This window comes from Calliphora vicina, chromosome 5 (genome assembly GCF_958450345.1).
Source record: "Calliphora vicina chromosome 5, idCalVici1.1, whole genome shotgun sequence".
Taxonomy (NCBI): Eukaryota; Metazoa; Arthropoda; class Insecta; order Diptera; family Calliphoridae; genus Calliphora; species Calliphora vicina.
Window position 1 is genome coordinate 43,034,402 of NC_088784.1, and position 20,731 is coordinate 43,055,132.

Consider the following 20,731-nt stretch of genomic DNA (forward strand, 5'->3'; position numbering starts at 1 on the left):
TCCCAGTTGAATAAATAAGCATTATTTAGGTAATTTCCAAAGTATATGTTATTCTAATACTTAAATACAGATTAAAAATGACGAATCATAAGAAGATTATTATAATTTAAATAATTGGGGGATTAAAACTGTCTCCTATTAGGTCGTATTGTCATAAAATATTTTTTTAGTTTAAATAAATTTTTGTTGGATTTCAAACAAAAAAGTTATAAACTAATAAAACTTTTAGAACTATGTTTATTGGTTTGTCATAAAATAACACTTTTTTTTGTTTGCAGCACAACAAGAATTTGTTTAAACTAAAAAAATATTTTACGACATTATAACATAGCAGACCGTTTGAATCCCCCAAATATTTTCAACAAAATTGAAAAATTTTAAAATATTTTTATTTATAAAAAAAGGTATTTTCAACGTCCTTTTTCGAAAAAGAGGGCTAAATGTAGAAGAAAACGGCATACATATTGAGTCTGCGTTAATTGAACTTATTTACGTTTGTTGTTAATAGCTAGATATTCGCAATAATAACGTAATAAGTTTTTTTAATCTAAAAAATCGTTTGAAATTGAATTCTCGCCAAGTGTATGGAATTGGGGAGATGTGTGAAGTATATAAAAAATATATAAAAAGGATGAAGTTTTTTATTTTTTTGAAATTTAGCACATAATAGTGTATATGTATGCATGTATGTATCTATGTACGTAGTTGTGATTGTGTTTTTTGTGGACCTTGTGTTTTTATGTACATGAAAATAACAATTTTAAGTATAGTAATGAGAAACAGATGAAAGGTATATATATATAGATACATAGATATAGTATGTATATAGTGTTGCAATTGTTATTATTAAATACATAAATGATCATTTGTGTCATTTTAACATTTGATTTCTAGTTGCTTCTTCATGAGTGTTGTTGTTAGTGTTCTTCATTATTTTCAATATTTTTTGTTTTTTAATAATTAATTTATTTGTTTTAATTCTTTTAAGATATGGCATTTAATAATGAATCTCTTAAGCGTTTTTGTCTTTATTTTCTCTATATAATTTGTTGCTGGTTTTTAGGGTTTTCCTCTTAATATTTACTACGGCACCTTTATTTCATTATGACGCGCTTTGCTTAATTATCATCATTATTTTATTATTATAATTATTATTATTTGTGTTTTAATTTTGTTTGTTGTTGTTATTGTTTTATGCTTAGAAAACTAATAAAATATTTAATATTTTAACTAACATTATTCAATAAACTTATTATTACTCAATTATTTAACGTATCTTGGATTTGGATATTATTTATATAGAAGATTTATAAGCTGTTATTTATGGAACGCTAGCTGCCGACCAATTCGATTTGTCGATATTTTTTACGCAAATTTGATACAGGATCGCGATATAAAATAGGATCTAAACGCATATTGGAACGTACAAGTGGCATGTAGCTGAAAAAAACAAAACAAAAGTAATTTTAAAAATTATAAATAAAAAAGGTAATTATGAAATATATTTTATTCTTTAATAGTATTTTTAAACACAAATAATTAATATTTGGGGTATTCACACGGTCTGCTATTAGTCATATTGTCGTAATGTCCTATTATATTATAATAGTTGTTGTTGTTTTTAAACAAAAAAAAGTATTATTTTATGACAATAAACATAGTTCAAATAGTCTTATTAGTTTAGAACTTTTTTGTTTGAAACAGCAAAAATATGATTAAACTATCATAATATATTAGGACATTATGACAATATGACTAAATAGTAGACCGTGTGAATACCCCAATTGTTTTGATTATTATGTATTCATGTTTCAAAATTTAGAAAACACTCATGGGGAATTCATATTTCTAAAGTCATAATTCAGCAAGTGAAATAACTGACATACAAATAGAATTTTTGTATTCTTATCCATATCCCGTATTCATTGTTCAAAATTGGTCAACCTGTTTTTAATGCTTAATATGTTCATTAGGGTGGCCCTTAATAAACAAAAGTTGGATTTTGGCCAGTCTTACCCCCCAGTTTGGTGAACATTGGTAAAAAAATCATACTGAAATTTTTTTATCTACATCGCTGAAATTAATATTGACTGTATTTTTCGTGATTTTAGAAGTCGAGTGTCATTTTAATCCCAAGTTAATTTCCATTTTTGTGCTGTTATTATATATACTAGACTTAGGGCCGTTTTCTCATTAGATGATTATCTTTTTACCCAACGAAAAACTGCAGATTAAAGAAATTTGGTTTTTTCAATGTCTCATTTGCTTCTATTCTATCACAAAGCTAACCCGACCTCATCTGCCAATTATTTATTTGTCGTACAGATAAATTCAATCAGCTGACTGCTGTTCATATTTTTTATGTGTTTGTGTTTTTGTAAACGAAATTAAATAGATTTTGTAAAAACAAAAGTTTAATAGAGGAATTAACATTAATTTGATGGAGGATGAACTCGAAGAACATGAGTTCCAAGTGAGTGCTGAAAGAGTTTATCATGCCAGGCCTAACTACCTGGTAGACATGCAGGATAATGAATTTTTGAAAAGAATCCGGCTGTCGATGGCCACATTAAACATCTGATTTATGTAAACATGTTGTCACTTGAAGGCAGGGTTCCCAACTTTCACATCTATTTTGAGAGGTATTGCCATCTGAAAATAATGTTTTTTGTCGGTATATTGAGAAAACCAAAATTGTTAACGGATTATGTCGACATTTAGTATCAGGCAGTTTGTCGATACATTGAGAAAACGAGCCTTAATTTTATATTTTTCTTAAATTTCATCAAAATCGGCCCAAAAATAAATAAGATTTCGCTATCTTTAAATTAGAAATTCCAAATATTGAAAAAATTGACCTTCACGATTTAAGGTTTAACGTTTTCCAATTTTAGTAAAACTTTCAGAGTATATTTAGAATTATCTGTAAGGAAATTGAGCTCATTCCCCAAAATATGCAAATTTAAATCGCAGGTACGGAAAAACTATAGGAGATATTTCCAACTGAAACGATATAAAAATTCTGAAATTTGTTGAACAAAATTTTTTAAAATTTGAAAATAGAGTTTTGAAACTGCCGTTAAAAAATATTTTTTTGGTCATACCTGTGAATAGGTTAACGGTATCCTACGAAGCCAAAAACTCATATACAAGTAAATATGGATATATTTTAAATAAAAATGAGCTTTTATTTTAATATTTCTCAAAATATGGTAATTTTTTTTCTATATATGTATGTATGTATGTATCTTGTTCTGGTGGCCTGAGACAATTTAATGACCTGGAGAATTTTTAATAACTTTAACATTTTTTAACCAATTTCTGTTTTTTATATCTCATTAGAACGACAATTACGTACACATTTCTATTCTTTTAAATTAAATTGCAAAAGTAATTTTCCAATGGCAAATTTTTTACAAAAACTGAAATAATAGCATTTCTTCCATTGTAAACTTAACCCCAACCGATTTGCCTAAATTTTGTTTAGGATGATTTTTTTACCAATGTTCACCAAACGGGGGTGAGACTGGCCAAAATCCAACTCTTGTTTGTTAAGGGCCACCCTAATGTTCATACTCTAGTTTTCCTCACTCCGAAAATCCTCAGTAAAATTTATTATAACATTTTTGTTTTTTAATTGATATGTTTGTTTGTACCATTTCTTTAAATAAAATATCAAAATATTCAGAATATCTTTGTATTTAACTAATACTCTTAGAATAATGTAGAAAATGTAAACTGTTTACATGATCTCATTTAACAGTTTTGTTATAGGCTTTTTACACTGAGCTTCATCTTTCATCTCTCATCAATTGGCAAGATGACAACATCTTCCCATAAGAAATATACAGAGCAAAAAAGCGTCATCTTTCATCATCTTCACAAGATGTTCCTATCTCATTTTGTTCCAATCATCATCTTTCGATAATTTTAGTGTCATCACTAAAAAAATTACATTTGTTTATATGTATAAAAAAATTAAACGTCACAAAATGAGCGGGACTGAACAAAGTAAGTAAATTTTTGAATATATATAAATTAATGAAATAAATATTTTAATAATATTTTAATAATATTTTTTTAATATTTTATAGCTCTTCAAGTGCAATTATTAATCCGATAATTGAAGAATTTTCCATTTTATTTTTTTTCATTAATTATAAGCTGATTTTATGTATTTAAAATGAAAGATGAGAGATGATACAAGTGTAAACAACTTTTTTCATTTTCATCATCTTCCACTCATTCCTCTAAGATGACGCTTAGTGTAAAAAGGCTATTACAGTATTATATTATAGGATGTTTTTTACAGATTTGACATATTAATTATGTTATGCATAATTTTTTTAAGGTTTAAAAAAAATATTCTACCAGCGCACTATGGTCCCAAATCGATTTTTTTTTGGCAAAAATAAAAAAATAATTTAAAAATTGTTAAAAATGAATTTATTTTCCTAAAGGCAACACTCCAAGCAATCAAGAAAATATATTAAAAAAATAGTTGGCAACACTGCCGGTCTGCTAGGCTTTCAAAGTTGAAACTTTAAACACTTGTTACACTTGTATAACGAGCAAACGTTAAAAAATAAAGTTATAAAGTATTTAAAAAATGGCAAATATAGCCCAAGGTAAGTAGTATCATGGTATATTTTTAAATTTTATTTTTGTTCAGTCCTTGTCGTAATTCTTGATATTGTGATTGTGTAGTTATGTAGTCTTGCCATAACCTATGGACCAAAAGTTGTGTTTGGGCACGAACTTGCATGGAAGTTTAAATGTGAAAGTGTTCGCCAAAGTGTGTATATTCATATCTCGCCAACATTTTTCAGCAAACTCCCATAAATTGTCATTTTATTTTAGCACAATTTTTGATTACCCGTACCGAAATGCTTTCGGATTCGCCAAAAAGCAGGCGCAAATATGATATACTAATAGAGTGGGTTCTTCAAAAAATCAAAAAAATATTAACAAAAAAAATCAAATAAAACAAAATGTATATAATTTTCTTTTACACATAAAAAAATAGTTCAGTTTGGATACTTTCCCATTTAGTGGGCGTGGTCCAATTGACTATTTTTTGTTTAAATTTATTTATATGCCATGGACATTAAATTCGATTTGAAACATAGTGCAGCGGATTGGTTTTTATTTGTGCTGCTCTATCAAAAGTATGTCGTATTTAATCTCAGATAATTATGAAAAATGGCTATTCTAATTATCGTGAGGTGTTGAAATTTCCATAATTTAAGATACTCTAATAATTTCACGATAATTCTATGGTAGAAATGTAAAGGGTAACATTTATAGATCCAAAAATGTTTCATTGGAAAATTTTCTTAATCTTTACTGATAGAAGAGAGTTCTCAAAAAATTTAGTTGAATATTTTTAGAATAAATCAAAAATTATATTTTAAAATTACAAATAAATGACCTTAATATAGGTACAAACATACATATTGTAAACATTTTCTGAAACCCTTGCAACGCAGGGTACTAACAGCTAAGGAGTATAATTGACAACTTACCCGAAAACGGCTGCAAAAGTATTTAAACAACTTTGACGTTGTATAAAATGATCAGGATCATTCCAGGGAGAACGACCGGTTTCACGATCCTTGTAACCTTTGCGCTGTGTTACTTTAATGGGGGCCTTTCGTGTAACATGCGATACAAGAAAGTTCATTAGGATGTCTTCACAATTGGAAGATTGCTGCACAGTCTTCAGAAGTAATAGCGACAACCAGTTTGTGTATAAATAATTGTAGTAGCGATGATAAAAAGCTGCGCCAGTTAAAACAATGGAATAGTAATTCGTCCATTTTGATGTGTAACCCCAAGCATTCTAAAGCATAAACGAACATCAAATATAACATTAATTTATCTCAAATTCATCGAGATATTGGCTGTAATATTACAAACCTTGGAATCATCCCAGAAATGAGCACGAGCAGGATAGCCAACAATGCGATCGGGAAAATCACGCCACACTGTGTAGGCAAAATCCAATTCATCCGTATTTAGAATGGCATCTTCATCCAGTGAAAGTACGGCATCAGTTTGTATTTCGTCATAAGGATAAAATCGTTGGGATATGCTGGGACGTTCATTGGCCGTTTCAGCGTCGTTGTCGTTTGGCGTATCGCCATCAGGTGAATTATGTGCATTATTATTATTATTAACATTATTGTTATTATTATTATTTTTAATATTATTATTATTATTGTGTTGGGAAGCTGAACGACCATTTAAGGCACCATCGTCTCCTACTTTAACTGCATCTCCTCTAGCAGCAGAAACAGCAGCAGCAGCTACAACCGATTTTGTTTGATATGAGCTGCCAAGTGATATTACATGGAATGGTATATGGTATGTTGGAGGCCAACGTTTTTTTGATGGAATCGGGCGGTCAGCCGCCCATAAAACAATAATCTATTGGGGGAAAACAATCAATAAACTTCCAGTTTGAAAATTATAACAAAAACAAAATAAACTTACTCTATCTACAAATTGACTCTTTGTTATCGTTTTGACTAGTTTATAAAGTGCATTGTTAGGACCTAAGGGTGCACCTATTTGAACATATATCACGGCTGTATAATTGTCTCTGGTTCTCAAATTCATATCATCCAATAAGAAGGGCATAAATCTAAAATTAAGTACAATTATTTAATAAATATTAGCTTAAATAATTTAATAATGAATAAAATTCATATTTGTCTTTAGAAAAATCGTAGAAGTGAAAGTATCCATATAAAACATACTCCTGTTCTGTTCTTAAGCTACAATTTTAGAGTTTCTTTGGAAACAACAAAAAGCATTACTCATGTTTTTTTGTCTACATTTGTATTCCAATTTATATATTTAATTCACATTTCTAAAATACTAGAAAGACTTATTTTAAAGTTGAAAATAAATGCAAGTTGAAATATGATAATTTGCTTATTATTTTAATTTGTGTTATTAAATGATTTTCATACCTCGAACTATCACCAAATGTTGGAAGAGTAAGCAAAGCACCTGGAGCTGTATTCCAAACTATACTATTTCGCTCTGGATAATCCGGCAAACGTTCTCGTATAATCTGAAATGTAAAAGAATGATGCCAAAATTAATTTAAATTTTACTAATCTATGGATTTACAGAGCCGTTTTTTACAGGATAAGTACAAAATCTCTCAATAAAACCAAATTTCATATAATAACAAAATAAATCTAAGACAAAAAAGTAGAAAATAAACGAAAAGAGTTTTATTTTCTGACGGGAAAATAAGTCCTCAAATGGTTTTTTTATGACGGCTATTTACTCATTTTTTGACGGTTTAATGCAAACTTTTATTTTTATGTTGAAAAATAACTGCTAACTGTGGAGTTGAGATCATTTTTTTAATATCACCATAGATTCTGAAAGAGCACGTCAATACGAATCTATTGGTATATAACAGTATATGTCTAAGTTGACTCTAACATAGAGATTTTTTGATTTCATATTTTCTGGATAACCGTTATTTACGGTCCCTGATAAAAAACGATGAAAGATTTTTATAATTTGGAAAATAAATTTATATTATTCCAAATCCAAAAGGTTTTATACAAAAAGTATTGCCCAATTCGCAGAGTTATGCAATTTTGTAATGCAAGCCAAACCGCTCTTCTGTTTTTGGTAACGTCACGCAATTGCATTTTTTTGACTCCTTAGGGTCAATTGTTGCAATATATTTTCTGAATAAAGTGGTAATTAATTATTTCGCAAATATAAAAAAAAAACTTTTTACAAATTTGACATTATTAATAATTTCCCGGATTCACAAACGATTAACAATGGTCTAGTATTTTGCCGGGAATTCCGGGACACAATCTATAATTTTTTACACATTTATTTAAACTCAACTAAATATTATAAAAAAACGTGCTAAATATGTACATATGTACGTACGTACGTACATTAATTTAGCATATAAACATTTGTGTATGTATTAATTTCAGTATTTTATCTATAAATTTCATGCAATAGATTTAGTAAATCTAGGGAGAAATAAAATTATTGCTTAATGAAGGATATAAGAGCCACTTTAAAGCAAAAATAAGTGAATTTTCAAGCGAAAATACTTCATTACTATTCAAGTATATAACAAACAGACAAACAAACAAATGCCTGAAAGTAGAGCACAAAGAAACAAATATGTACATAATTATATACACTATTTGTACATACATATGTATGTCTGTATGTATGTATACTTTATATACAAATATAGTATTGCGTTTTCTCGCCTTATTGGTACTTATGGCTTACAAATAAATAAACATAAGTAGTACATATGTATGTATGTATATACAATAGGCCGACTCACAGAAAAACTGATTTTCGTAGAAAATCCTTAAATTATGGAATATCTCAATATTAAGATTAAACTTGGATATGATTTATTGAGATTGGTCAATCACACGAACGGTTATCACTATGTGCGGATTTTCATTCATTTATTATTGAAAAATATGAGCAAAAAAACAACAAGACACGAATTGAATTAAATATAGTCAGTTTCAACTATTATTTTTGCCCCTAAACTTTCTCCTATTCAAATCATCATGCCCGTTTCCACACAATATATTTAGCAAAAATCGCATTTTTTTCCATTGTATACATACTTTTTACATGTGAAAGTTCTGTAAACAATTATTTTCTACGCAGAAATGCGGGTAAAATATGCAAGAACTAGTAGAAGATATGATTTATTTAAATTTTAAAAAATATATTATTTTAAAAGCAACATTTTTAAAGGAATCAAAAAACATAACAAAATAAGACCCATCCAAAGCAAATCCTTTGTTTAAGGGCAGGTCTAATACGTAGTACATATTCGTAGTACCTTTCTGTTTCATTTGTTTGCTTTCTGAGTATGTTTGTGAATGGGAATACGAATGTTTAATTTTACTTTGCATTCAACAAAAACAACATTATACTCTTGTTATTATTTTTGTACTATTTAAACATATTAGACATATTTTAGACATAAAAAGGATATCACTTCTAAATATTTATTCTATTATTCAAATGATTTCTCTGATGATTCCTAATAAATGAACTTATTTTCCAAAAACTTAAATGCTGCAATCAAAGTTAAACAAGTAAAATTATTTATGAGTTCTTTAATATAAATTGTTTTAAAAGTATTTTTCTAATAACATTATTCAGTACTGCAACTGTATCATAACAACGTTTTGGAGAAATTATTAACAACCATAAATACCTGATGCTTAATTTACTTTATCATCTAACTAACAATATATTTAGGTCATTTTAAATTGCATCGATATATACAAATTTTAGCTTCAGTTTTTATGAAACTTGTTTAAGACATTTTTTTCAGGTAAACATCCTTTTAGATCGACTATCGGTATCTCCAAAATAACATTATCGAAATAAACGAAAAATTCATTACATAAAAAACCGTTACCGTTATTCTATATGCTATTTGAAATTATAATAAAAAAATGTGGTTTTGCATAACTAAATTTATTTAAATCTATAGAAATCAAAATATGTATAAATAAAATAGTACCTTTGATATGTTCTTTTTAATTTTTGTCAATTTGATTAATCATTTAATTCAGTTCGAAATTACCGTTATTAATAAAATACAGTCACCAAAATAATTCAAATAAACGTTACCATTACCTTTTAATTGTTTTGAACCGATTCCCGGGATTTTTAGTCGGGAATCCCGGGAATTAAAAATTGACGAAAATACATTGAAAACAAGTTAGAACTCTTTTTTTCACCAAACAGTGAAAAGTTTTTTACAGCTTTTTGCTTATATCTTGGCAATAATATACCTACTATTATTATTTATTTGGGGTTTTTCGTATGAATAGTTAAAAAGAGAATTCATTATTTATAGAATTTATTTCTATTGAATCATTCTAATAGCTTCAAAAATTTATTAAATGATTAAATTTTTCTTCAATTAAATTCTAGTACAGAAAGGTTTAAGACAATTTTTTCAATTAATTTTGTAAATGATTTGATTTAACAAAAATTCAATCATTCAAAGTTTGAATAAATTCGGTTATTAACTAACTTTAAAATTAATTAAGTTTAAAAAAGGCTTTGGAATGAATCTAAAAAATTAAATATTAGGAATGGATTTATGGAATGAAAGGCTTACATTTTTTAATTACGGATTAAGATTTTAGTGAATTAAGCTCAAATTTTATAACACTAAGATTTTATATGAAATTTGGCTATAATATTCCTAATTTACAGTATCATTATATATTTCGGGAATAGCCGGGTACTCGGGAATGTAGAAAAAAAATTCCCGATTCTCGGGAATCAAAAAAGGTCGGGAAATTAAAAACCCTAATCGGTAGCCAACCTTGATTTATAGTCTACTCAAATAAGTGTTTCATTACCAGTGGTATATTTGTGTCAATTGTTTTAAACTAGAGTTATCAAATATTCAACATATTCAAAAAACAGGTTTTCGAATAATTTTTTCTATATAAAATCGGTTCGAATAACCGATTTTAATTTAACATTCAACAGTGTTCATATATAAATTACACAGAATTTGAAATCAAAGGAAAGAATATATATTTGTACAACATTTATTAATATTTGAAGAAGAGAATATAATTTAAATGTATTTGATATTACAGAAAAAATAGGTTTACTTATAGTTGACGTGGGTTTGGTTTGATTTTTAAAAATTTGTTCAAACAATTAAAATCTTGTTTTAAGTCGCTAGTTGTTGCAATATTCGTTCTTTTGTGTGAATTTTGAACTTTTTTTATATTCTATATATTCTAAATCAAAGCTTGATGAACTTTCATTTATTTCGGACTGTTTAAAATTACCAAAAAGGCTAATTTATTACATGTGACGTTAAAAAGCCAGCTGATTATCTTTTGTTCGATATGTTTTCTATCTGACAAAGTTTGTTTACATTGGTTTGCTAATTTAAAAATAATGTTTTTGTTTTAAAAATTGTTTATTAACTTCTGAATGAGACATAATACGAATATGATAAGCCCAGAAATTCACAATTTAATTACAATGTTCGTGTAATTGAATATTTTAGTATTCGTAAAAGTTTATTAAACAACATTAAATTCAAATTTTCGTAGACAACATTATTAATTATTGTTTTGAAATGTGGCCGGAAATGAAAAACCAAAATTATAACCACAAAATTCAAGTTGTTTTCACATTATAGAAGAAGTAAAAGCATCAGCAAAATGTTCATCTTTATCATACTTGCTACAAGTATTTATAATGTAATTGCAACAGATTTATTCCATTCATTCGCTCACTGCAAAATGTAGTTGCCATTCCATGTATTTTTGTTATCCTGTAGCTAAATATGTACTTATGTATGCACATAAACCAGGCGCGGATCCAGCAAAAATTTACGAACCATATCATTTTTGAATTCAATGATGTATACATACATCGTCGAAGCCTATGTACTTACAATTTTAAGTTTTTTTTTCTATTATTTTTTTTTTTTGTTAAACATTTTAGTGTCGCTTATGGTGACGAAATCAATTCCCCCAATATTTTTGATAGGAATTTTACTTTCAAAAAATATTTGTTTTTTAAAAATTTAACAATAAGGAGGTTAAATTTCCCTATTTCACCCCCTCCCCCTGGTGGTTCCGAGCCTGACTTAAATCGACAACTAGTGTACATGTTTTTACTGTTACATTGGTTTATATTGTCAGTCTGTGTGTATTTAGTATGTGTGACTTCGCTCATCCAACTTCTTCCACGGACACAAATGTCTGCTGTTGTCATTGTGAAGGAGTAAAGGTTAAAACAAAAACTAAGTACATGCTAACATATTTCAACCATTTCGCTTTTACTCTTAAAGGTTTGTTAAAGGATAATAATAATATGTATGTATAAGGAGTGAGATCGAAAAATTCTTAACATACATATATGTTTATAAAAAAGAAACCACTAAACTTACAGCTTTAATTTTTTTTTTATTTGATTGAAATTATTATTACAATTTACAAAAAAAATTATTTTTATAGTTTTAATCACTAGTGATGAAATTTTGAACCTTTTTCGGAAACCCTTCCATTAACGTTTTTATAGTGCTTTCTGTCACTTTGCTCGAACATGTAGTCCATCTCCGTTTAAAATCTACCACACTTTTGGACACCTTTTTTGTACTCTTCAATTCTCTTTTAACAAGAGCCCAATATCTCTCCACTGGCCTTAGCTCCGGGCAGTTTGGAGGATTTGCCTCTCTTGGTACAAATACCACATTATTGTTCTTGTACCATTCAAGGGCTTGTTTGCCATAGTGACAGGATGCCAAGTCAGGCCAAAAATAAGTGGACACATTATGAAGTCTTATGAATGGAAGCAGCCTTTTTTGTAAACATTCCTTGATGTAAATTTCGGTATTTATAGAGCCCGTTGTAACAAATGAGTGGCTTCTTTTGCCGCAACTGCATATTGCTTGCCATACCAAGAACTTTCTGGGAAATTTTGTCTGCTTTTGGGTCCTAAACTTTTCTTCAACATTCCCTCGAGCATCAGCAACATAAAATTTTTGACCTGGAAGTTGCGAAAAATCTGCCAGAACATACGTTTCGTCATCCATTATGCAGCAAGAATATTTTTTTATAAAACTTGACTTCAATTTCCGTGCTCTGTTTTTGGCCTCTAAATTTTTAGTAGCGTTCCTGTCAGGAACTTTTTGAGCCTTGTATGTTTTTAAACCTGCATTAGCTTTAACTTTTCGTACCAAATAGTCCGAGCACTGAGCTAACCGGGCTGCTTTCCTACCGGATGTGTTGGGAGCTCTTTTGAAAATGCGTTCTATTTTTTTGGCTTTAGAAACATCATGTGGACCATTCCTTCTACCTGAACCAGGTTTTCTATCAACTGACAAGTTCTCCCGGTACTGTTTAATAACATTGGAAACAGTTTGACGGCAGACCTTTGTATGCTTGGCCAACTTTTTGTAAGACCAAGTTGGGTTTTGTTGAAAATATTTAATAATTTCAGTACGCACTTTTTTCTGGTCACTCATTTTAATCAGATTAACAAAAAAATTAATATAATTGACATTACACATAATAACTGACATGTTTTTCAAAGGTAACTTGATCAAAAAAAAATTCAAATAATACTTGGGTTAAAAAATGTAATGAAAAACGTGTGTTAAGAATTTTTCGATCTCACTCCTTATTATACAAATAAGTTTATACTTAATTATTAGTTATTAAAATTTTACTTATTACATTTTTATACCCTACGCTTTTATAGGTAGGTACATTGCTCATAATATGTATTGGTCAAAATCGCCATGATACTAATCAATATACAACATACACACGACAATCATGTGTCGGCCAAATTTTTCGAGGATCCATTAAAAATGCGATTTTTGGAATTTGGACTGATATGGGTGCCGATCCACATGAAATTATGTTGCATATTTTCTATATTAAATTTTATTTGGATACAAACATTTTTAAGAGATTTATACACGTTAAAGTGATTTTCGGAAGTGTGCATTGAATGGATGATACGACCAATTACAGACATTTTTTAAGAGACACTCGTAAATGTAAGTTTCGTTAGTGAGCCTTATATAGGAGAACACCCAAATTTTTAAATATCATTTATTTTTATATAAAACTTATTTAAGTGGACATTTGTGTGGATACCTATATACGACTCAGAAACTATGACTAATATATTTGGGAGTTATAAAAATCGTTCGGACCTTTTTGTTTTGTTTATATTTACATAATTTGCATAAAATAATTTACATCCGTCCGATGTTTTAAAACAGTTGAAACGATATAGTAATTGCTAATGGCTCATGGGTCCATATTCATATTTTTCATATTATTTAGCATTTCCCATTTTTTAATGCTTGAATATGACAGACCTGTGTATCACAGTTAACATTTCAATATTAGATACAGGTATATAAGTAGATACATACAAACATACAAACATACATACATATGTACGTATTTTAGCTTTTTCTGTGTGGCTTGTTGCTGCAGCTACTGGCTGAGCTTGGTGTTTTCTGCATGCAGAATGCAAAGAAGTGGGAAAATGAGGCAGCTACCACAAAATCTAACGACAGATGTGTGAATGACATCGAGCAGAAGTTCGTTGACAATGACGCTGTCTGCTGAAGCTGCTTTTGCCTTTAGAGGAACTCAAAACTAATTTCTGTCAACTTGAATGCAAAAGGGTAAATTAAAATGTTTTTATTTATTTTCATGGCAACTGACAATGAAGGGAATTCCTCATTATGAGTGCGTATTTTATAATATAGTACATACAAGTGTAATTGCTAAATTTTAATAATAAAGAGATCCTAATTAAAAAATAATTTTCGGCGTCAAATTAGAAAAGCTTTGGGTAAATAAAATGTTATTCATATACTCATATTTAAAACGAATGTCAACATCTACGTTTGAATTTGTTTATTCAAATGTATACAATGATTAGAAATAAAAAATTCTTAATTAATTTTTCAAAATCAAATTAAATTTTTTCTCTTAACCATGCCATTAAAGAATTCATTACGAATTAATTCCTAGAATTAATTCCTTATTGAATCATTAAATTTGTTATTAATTCAAATTCATTACAAAATAGCTTAATAAAATCTATTGACAAATATTGTCAATCAATTTATATTAGATTTGAATTAACAAAAATTAAATCATTCAAAGATTGAATGAATTCTGTTAAGATTTAATTCACTTAAGAGGCAATTAAAAGATGAATAAATTATATTTCAATAAAAGCCTATGAATGAAGCCAAACATTTAGATTTTGGGAATGAATGACCGACATTTTTTATTTCCGAATTACGATTTTATTGAATTAAGCTCAAATTGAATTCATTAATTCAAAGCTCTGCATAAAACCATATCGTCACTTATAATTTCTTTAATTTTTTTAACTTGCAACCGCTCGGTTCACTTGTAATGTTGAGTTTAAAATTCTTTAAGGATGTTGAAAAAAATAGAATTTGATTATTTTTAACGCAAGGCGGATTGAAAAAGTTTTTCAAAAATCATTCGATTGACAATAAATTCTGTTGTCCCAACAAAATTGTTTTTCTTTTGTTCAGTTTAAAGTAACTTATTACAGTATAATACTCGTACAATTATTATTTGACCATCCTAAAATGCATAGTTTTCCAATGTTTAATATTTCCAAAATGTTATTCATTGTTTGCTTTCTGTGTCTAAAAATGACAAAATACTTAATTTATATGATTTAATTTATATGAATAAAATTGATGTCAAGTGTGCAAATGACACGGCTATTGTATCAAAAGATAAAGGAAGACGAAATTTCATACTCGGAAAAGCAATAAAAATCAAATTTAAAATCATTCAAAGGTTCATTTGCCTACAGCTAAACGTCTTTATGCAAAAACTGATTTGCACTCTACAAAAGCGTGATGCAGAATAAAGCCATAGGAAAGTACAATTTAAATAAATTACATGCTCCAGAGTTATTTGTAAGAGTTGTGGAATTCATATTTGATTTTGCAGAGGTACCAGGTTTATAAAACAAATTTTGTATTTAATTTTTTATTTTAAATTTAAAGTCTGTTCATATGGGCGTAAATTTACACATTTTTATTTTATTTAAAATTCAATTCACGCTATATTTTTTTTATTTAATAAAAACACTATTGTAGTATATTCATAATTGAATTTGTAAATATTTTAATGATTTACGTAGTTTTTATTAGAGTTTCCAAAAAACCGAAGAATTTCAAAACCGCGGTGACGGTTTTAAAAAATTTAAAACCGGTTTCGGTTTTATTTCGGTTTTGAGATAAGTTGATAAATATTAAGTGTTATAGAAACAAAATCCGTTGATAATATAGGAAATGATATATATATGACTTAGTAATCCAGTTATAGGTCAAAAATCGAGGTTGTCCTGGTTTTTTTCCACATATCTCAGCCATTTGTGGACCGATTTTGCTGATAGGAAACTTCTCGAAAGACATGGAAGCTTCATGACAGACAGAAATGGCTTAATCGACTCCGCTATCTATAAGGATCCAGAATATATATACTTTATAGGTACAGACGGAAATGGCTTAATCGACTCCGCTATCTATAAGGATCCAGAATATATATACTTTTTAGAGACATGTTTCCTGAATTAGTATTAATTCACTAAGGGATACTTAATAGTACTATTTCTTTCTTCCAATTGGGGTGGTGAAGCTCACCGAGTCAGCTAGTACTCCATACTTTTATCAAATATTTGAAAACAACTTAATCTTTGTTACAAAAATTTTGCATTATTTTTTTAAATTAAATAAATAAACAGTAATTTGGTTTAATTACACTGTACAACACAAAAAAAAATTACAAGACAAATAAAAAGTGCGTTTTGAAAGTTTACATCTGAATTTCATTTGAGAGGGGGTTAAAGTTTCCCAACTCTGGCACATTCTTATTGTTAATCGGCATAATAAACTGATTTTAAAATCAGTTTGTGTCAAAAATTTAAAGAAATCTTAAGATATTTTTATCGAACTGTTTTTAGGGATATTGGATGAAAAATTTTGTCTCTAAATTTAGAATTTTTATACTGAAAATAGATTAAAAGTAAAAACCCAAGAACAATTGTGGGTTTCGGTTAAAACCGAAATGGAAACTCTAGTTTCCATTAGAAAACTCGTAATTTTTTTTTTTAATAAAAACTCCTCAAATTTCAAACTCAAAATTTAACATCGAAAAGTTGAATGTGCCCAAAAGTCGACAAAAGTTCTGATTTATTTATAATTTCGAAGTTAAAAACACACAAAGTGACGACTTTTCAAAAATACCTAAAATACGATGATTTGTAGCTGCTATATAACACTACATTGATGTAATTTGTTTGACAATGAGAGGTATATCGTTGCTGGGTTCTTTACTGTGGAGGTTTCTATTGCTCCGCTAGTATCATGCAAATTAGCCCTGTGCTATATTCGATACATCAAGAATTAGCTTTATGACCGAAGTAAAAACCTGCATTTTTGGTAATTTTCGATTATTTATGAATTGTTAAACAATTTTTAATTTTCTATGAACAAATAAAATTCGCCACAATTTTTTGAATATCTCCGAAGCTATTATTGAACTGTTAAGAAAATAATGTTGGAAAAAGGTAATTTTATTTAATTTATTTTTACCAAATCAGACAAATTGTCGGGAATTCAAACAATGTAATTTCTATTTAGGTTTAACATCATTATCAAACATATCGAAATCAGCGGTCGACACAAACAAAACATGGCATACGTTAGTAAAAGAATTGGAGTGTTGCATAAAATAAATTTTTGTATTGTGTATGATAATTTTAACGAGTTTGCTCACATTCGTGTTGTGTACATTTGCCCCAGGGGGCAAAGTGTACCTAGTGATCTAAATTGAATAATGTGATATCTACAATTTCGTATTTTCATCTAAGTTGTGTATATTAAATGAAATATTAATACAATTATTCGAATTAAGTGTATTTATCATTCATATTAATTTCGGTTATTGTTTAAATAATTTTGTTCCTGCCTATTTTTGTCACATAACTTATCAAATACTTGATATATAATCAAAAAATATTCCATCATTTTCAGGCATACAAGGCTAAACTGTAAAAAATCGAATGTAAGAAGATACGTCAGTATATAAATGTCCATCTCCATGCTTTTCGCGTTTAGCATATGAACTTTTTTTAAACCAAAAATACGATTAAAATGCCTTTGAGGAAAAATATTTTCAAGTACATTTTAGTCTGTTGTAAATCCATTTGAGTTTACGAGTGAATAAACTACGACTGTCTCAAATACACATCGACTTTTATACAAAGATACATTCAGCCATCATAGACTTGGTTATATAAGGGAGGCACTATATATTCTGATATTATAAATCGTTATAAGCTTCGCGATTTACATTTTATTTCACAGGCATAATTAATATTATATTATTTGCTATGTTATTTCCTTATGATCAGACTAACCCAGAAAAAACATTATCTATCAGTCATTGCTCCTAGATGTATATATTTTATAGATATTTTATTAATTACTTACCAACGATGAACGAATTAATTATCATTTAACAATCTATTACAAACTACATACAAATCAAAAACAAAAAAGGCCGACAAATAAATATGTACCACCTAAATGTAAGTTTCTATGAATGCGAAAATATATCAACTGTAAGAGCATCATAGAAACTTGTAAGGAAATGTAAAACAAAATAAAATCCAATCCGAAAAGGATTTTGCTAAAGGAAAAACAAAAAAAAATTACATTTCAAATGCTTAACTTTACTTTTGAGAAAAAAGTTCTTTTTCAAGAAATGAATGTGTCCGTGAGCCGTAAGTGACTGAACAGACATGTTTGGCTTATGGAATCGTACATTCATTCATACGTGCATCTGCATACAAATGTCCCTTCAATTGCAATTACCCAATAAACATTTGTAAACTTCCTCGTGTATATCCATTAATATTATTTGATTTTAGTTTTTGATCAAGTTGCCTTTGAAAGTATGTCAGTTATTACGTTTAATGTCAATTATGTTCATTTGTTGTTAATTTTATTAAAATGAGTGACGAGAAAAAAGTGCCTATTAAAATTATTTAATATTTTCAACAAAACCCAAATTGGTCCTACAAAAGGTTGGCCAAACAATCAAAGGTCTGCCGTCAATCTGATTCCAATGTTATTAAACAGTATCGGGAGAACTTGTCCGTTAATAGAAAGCTCCCAACACATCATGTAGGAAAGCAGTCCGGTTAGCTTAGTACTCGCACGATTTGGTACGAAAAGTTAAAACCAATGTAGGTTTAAAAACATACAAGGCTCAAAAAGTTCCTGACAGGAACTCTACAAATACCTGTGATATTTGTACCAAGAGAGGCAAATCCTCCAAACTGCCTGGATCTAAGGCAAGTTGAGAGATATTAGGCTCTAATTAAAAGAGAATTGAAGAGCACAAAAAAGGTGCCCAAAAGTGTGGAGATGGACTACCCGTTCGAACAAAGTGAGAGAAAGCACTATAAAAACCTTAATGGAAGGGTTTCCGGAAAAGGTTCATAAATTCATCACTATTGATTAGAACTATAAAAATAATATTTTTTGTAAATTGCAATGATAATTTCAATCAAATAAAAAAATCAAAACTGTAGGTTTAGCTTTATTTTTATAACCTTCACCGTCGTGAGGAGGGCATATATAAGTTTGTAATTTCCACAATATAATTTTCCGACTCTATAAAGTATATATATTCTGGATCCTTATAGATAGCGGAGTCGATTAAGCCAGGTCCGTTTGTCTGTCTGTTGAAATCAACTTTCCGAAGCCCCCAAATAACTTACATACACGATCCATACATCAATATCTCCGGAATTCTTCTGGCTATTTAAAATCGACAAAATCGGTCCACAAATGGCTGAGATATAAGGAAACTAGGATAACCTCGATTTTTGACCTATATCTGGATTACTAAGTCATTAATATAGACAATATGGATATCTAATTGTAGATATTTCAAAGATCTTTGCAACGACGTAATAAGTAAGTTAAACCTACAATGGGTCAAAATCGGAAAAAATATTTTTTAACCCGATTTTTTTTTTTACCAAAAGTTTTTTTTCACTAAATATTAAAAAAAAAATTTAAATTTAAAAAAACAATTGGAATTTTTTTTTTACAAAAAATTAAAAAAACAACTTTGGAGTATATTTGGTGATTCGGCACATCCGATTTTTTCGATCTCACTCAATAAATCTAAGTAATGCAGACGGTGTATAGTAGTCATTTTAAATTATTTAATAACACAAAGAACAATATTTGGTAATTGACTACAAAATCTGGCAAGCTTGTTAGAGGATTATGCAAACTAATCGATCGCCCAATAAATCATTTGTATACTTTTCTAATTTTAAATAAAACTGTTCATTGGAACAACCACATGTTTAATTGTATTTAACTATTGCAAACTAATTTTTTTTCAGAATTATTATATAATACAGCATTGTACTTCTAATTATGTATTTAAAAATAGAAGAAAAATGCAAACAATACGAAGAATTCTTTAAGAAACATTTATAATGTAATTTGAGTACAAAGATGTCAGACATGACACAGTCAGCAGGAGCCTTTAGGCAACGCGTTTTGTGTTTAAGTTTGTAGCGCTGCACAGTAGAACCGATCAAAAAAAAAACGACAAAGATTTCAATAAATCAAACGAACCAACCTGAAATATCTATCTTACATCTAAACCAATTTTAAGGTTTGTTGCAATGAGAACAATTACACTATGCGACAAATAGTCGTCACAAACATATAAATAATTACTACAACCATAATTTCGGAAACCATAATATTGTTAAAAACTTGTGAAACTGTATAAATGGTTATGGTAATAGACCGTACCTCAAAAAAAAAAGTGCGTATTTCTGCAAGGCAGTTTCGAAAAAAAAAATTTTTTTTTTTGCCTTTTACATTTTTCCTTATATCTTTGCAATTTTTGTCTCGAGTTGTTTTGACCTCAAGTATCCCGTTCTAGTATTTATCAACCAGATCTTTGTTCCTGCCATCGTAATATACCACCCTAATGTCAGAAAATTGAAGCTCGCGAGAAATCATTAAACTTTTGCTAACAAAGTAACAAAGCACAGAAAAGTCTGTATTTACAATCGGATGTATAAG

At 28.6% G+C, this 20,731-nt stretch overlaps 1 protein-coding gene across 2 annotated transcripts in view; it reads right to left on the minus strand.

The window, feature by feature from the left end:
* Positions 1–942: 942 nt before the first annotated feature.
* ttv (exostosin glycosyltransferase 1 ttv) overlaps positions 943–20,731 on the minus strand; it is a 159,106-nt gene continuing 139,317 nt past the window's right edge. For both annotated transcript variants that reach the window (XM_065510541.1, XM_065510542.1), the window contains 5 exons: positions 6,978–7,081; positions 6,496–6,646; positions 5,920–6,429; positions 5,526–5,842; positions 943–1,440 (listed from right to left, as the gene is read on the minus strand). In XM_065510541.1, coding sequence (XP_065366613.1) covers positions 1,332–1,440; positions 5,526–5,842; positions 5,920–6,429; positions 6,496–6,646; positions 6,978–7,081 — 1,191 coding nt within the window. In that variant the 3' untranslated portion in view covers positions 943–1,331. The remainder of the gene's footprint in view (positions 1,441–5,525; positions 5,843–5,919; positions 6,430–6,495; positions 6,647–6,977; positions 7,082–20,731) is intronic.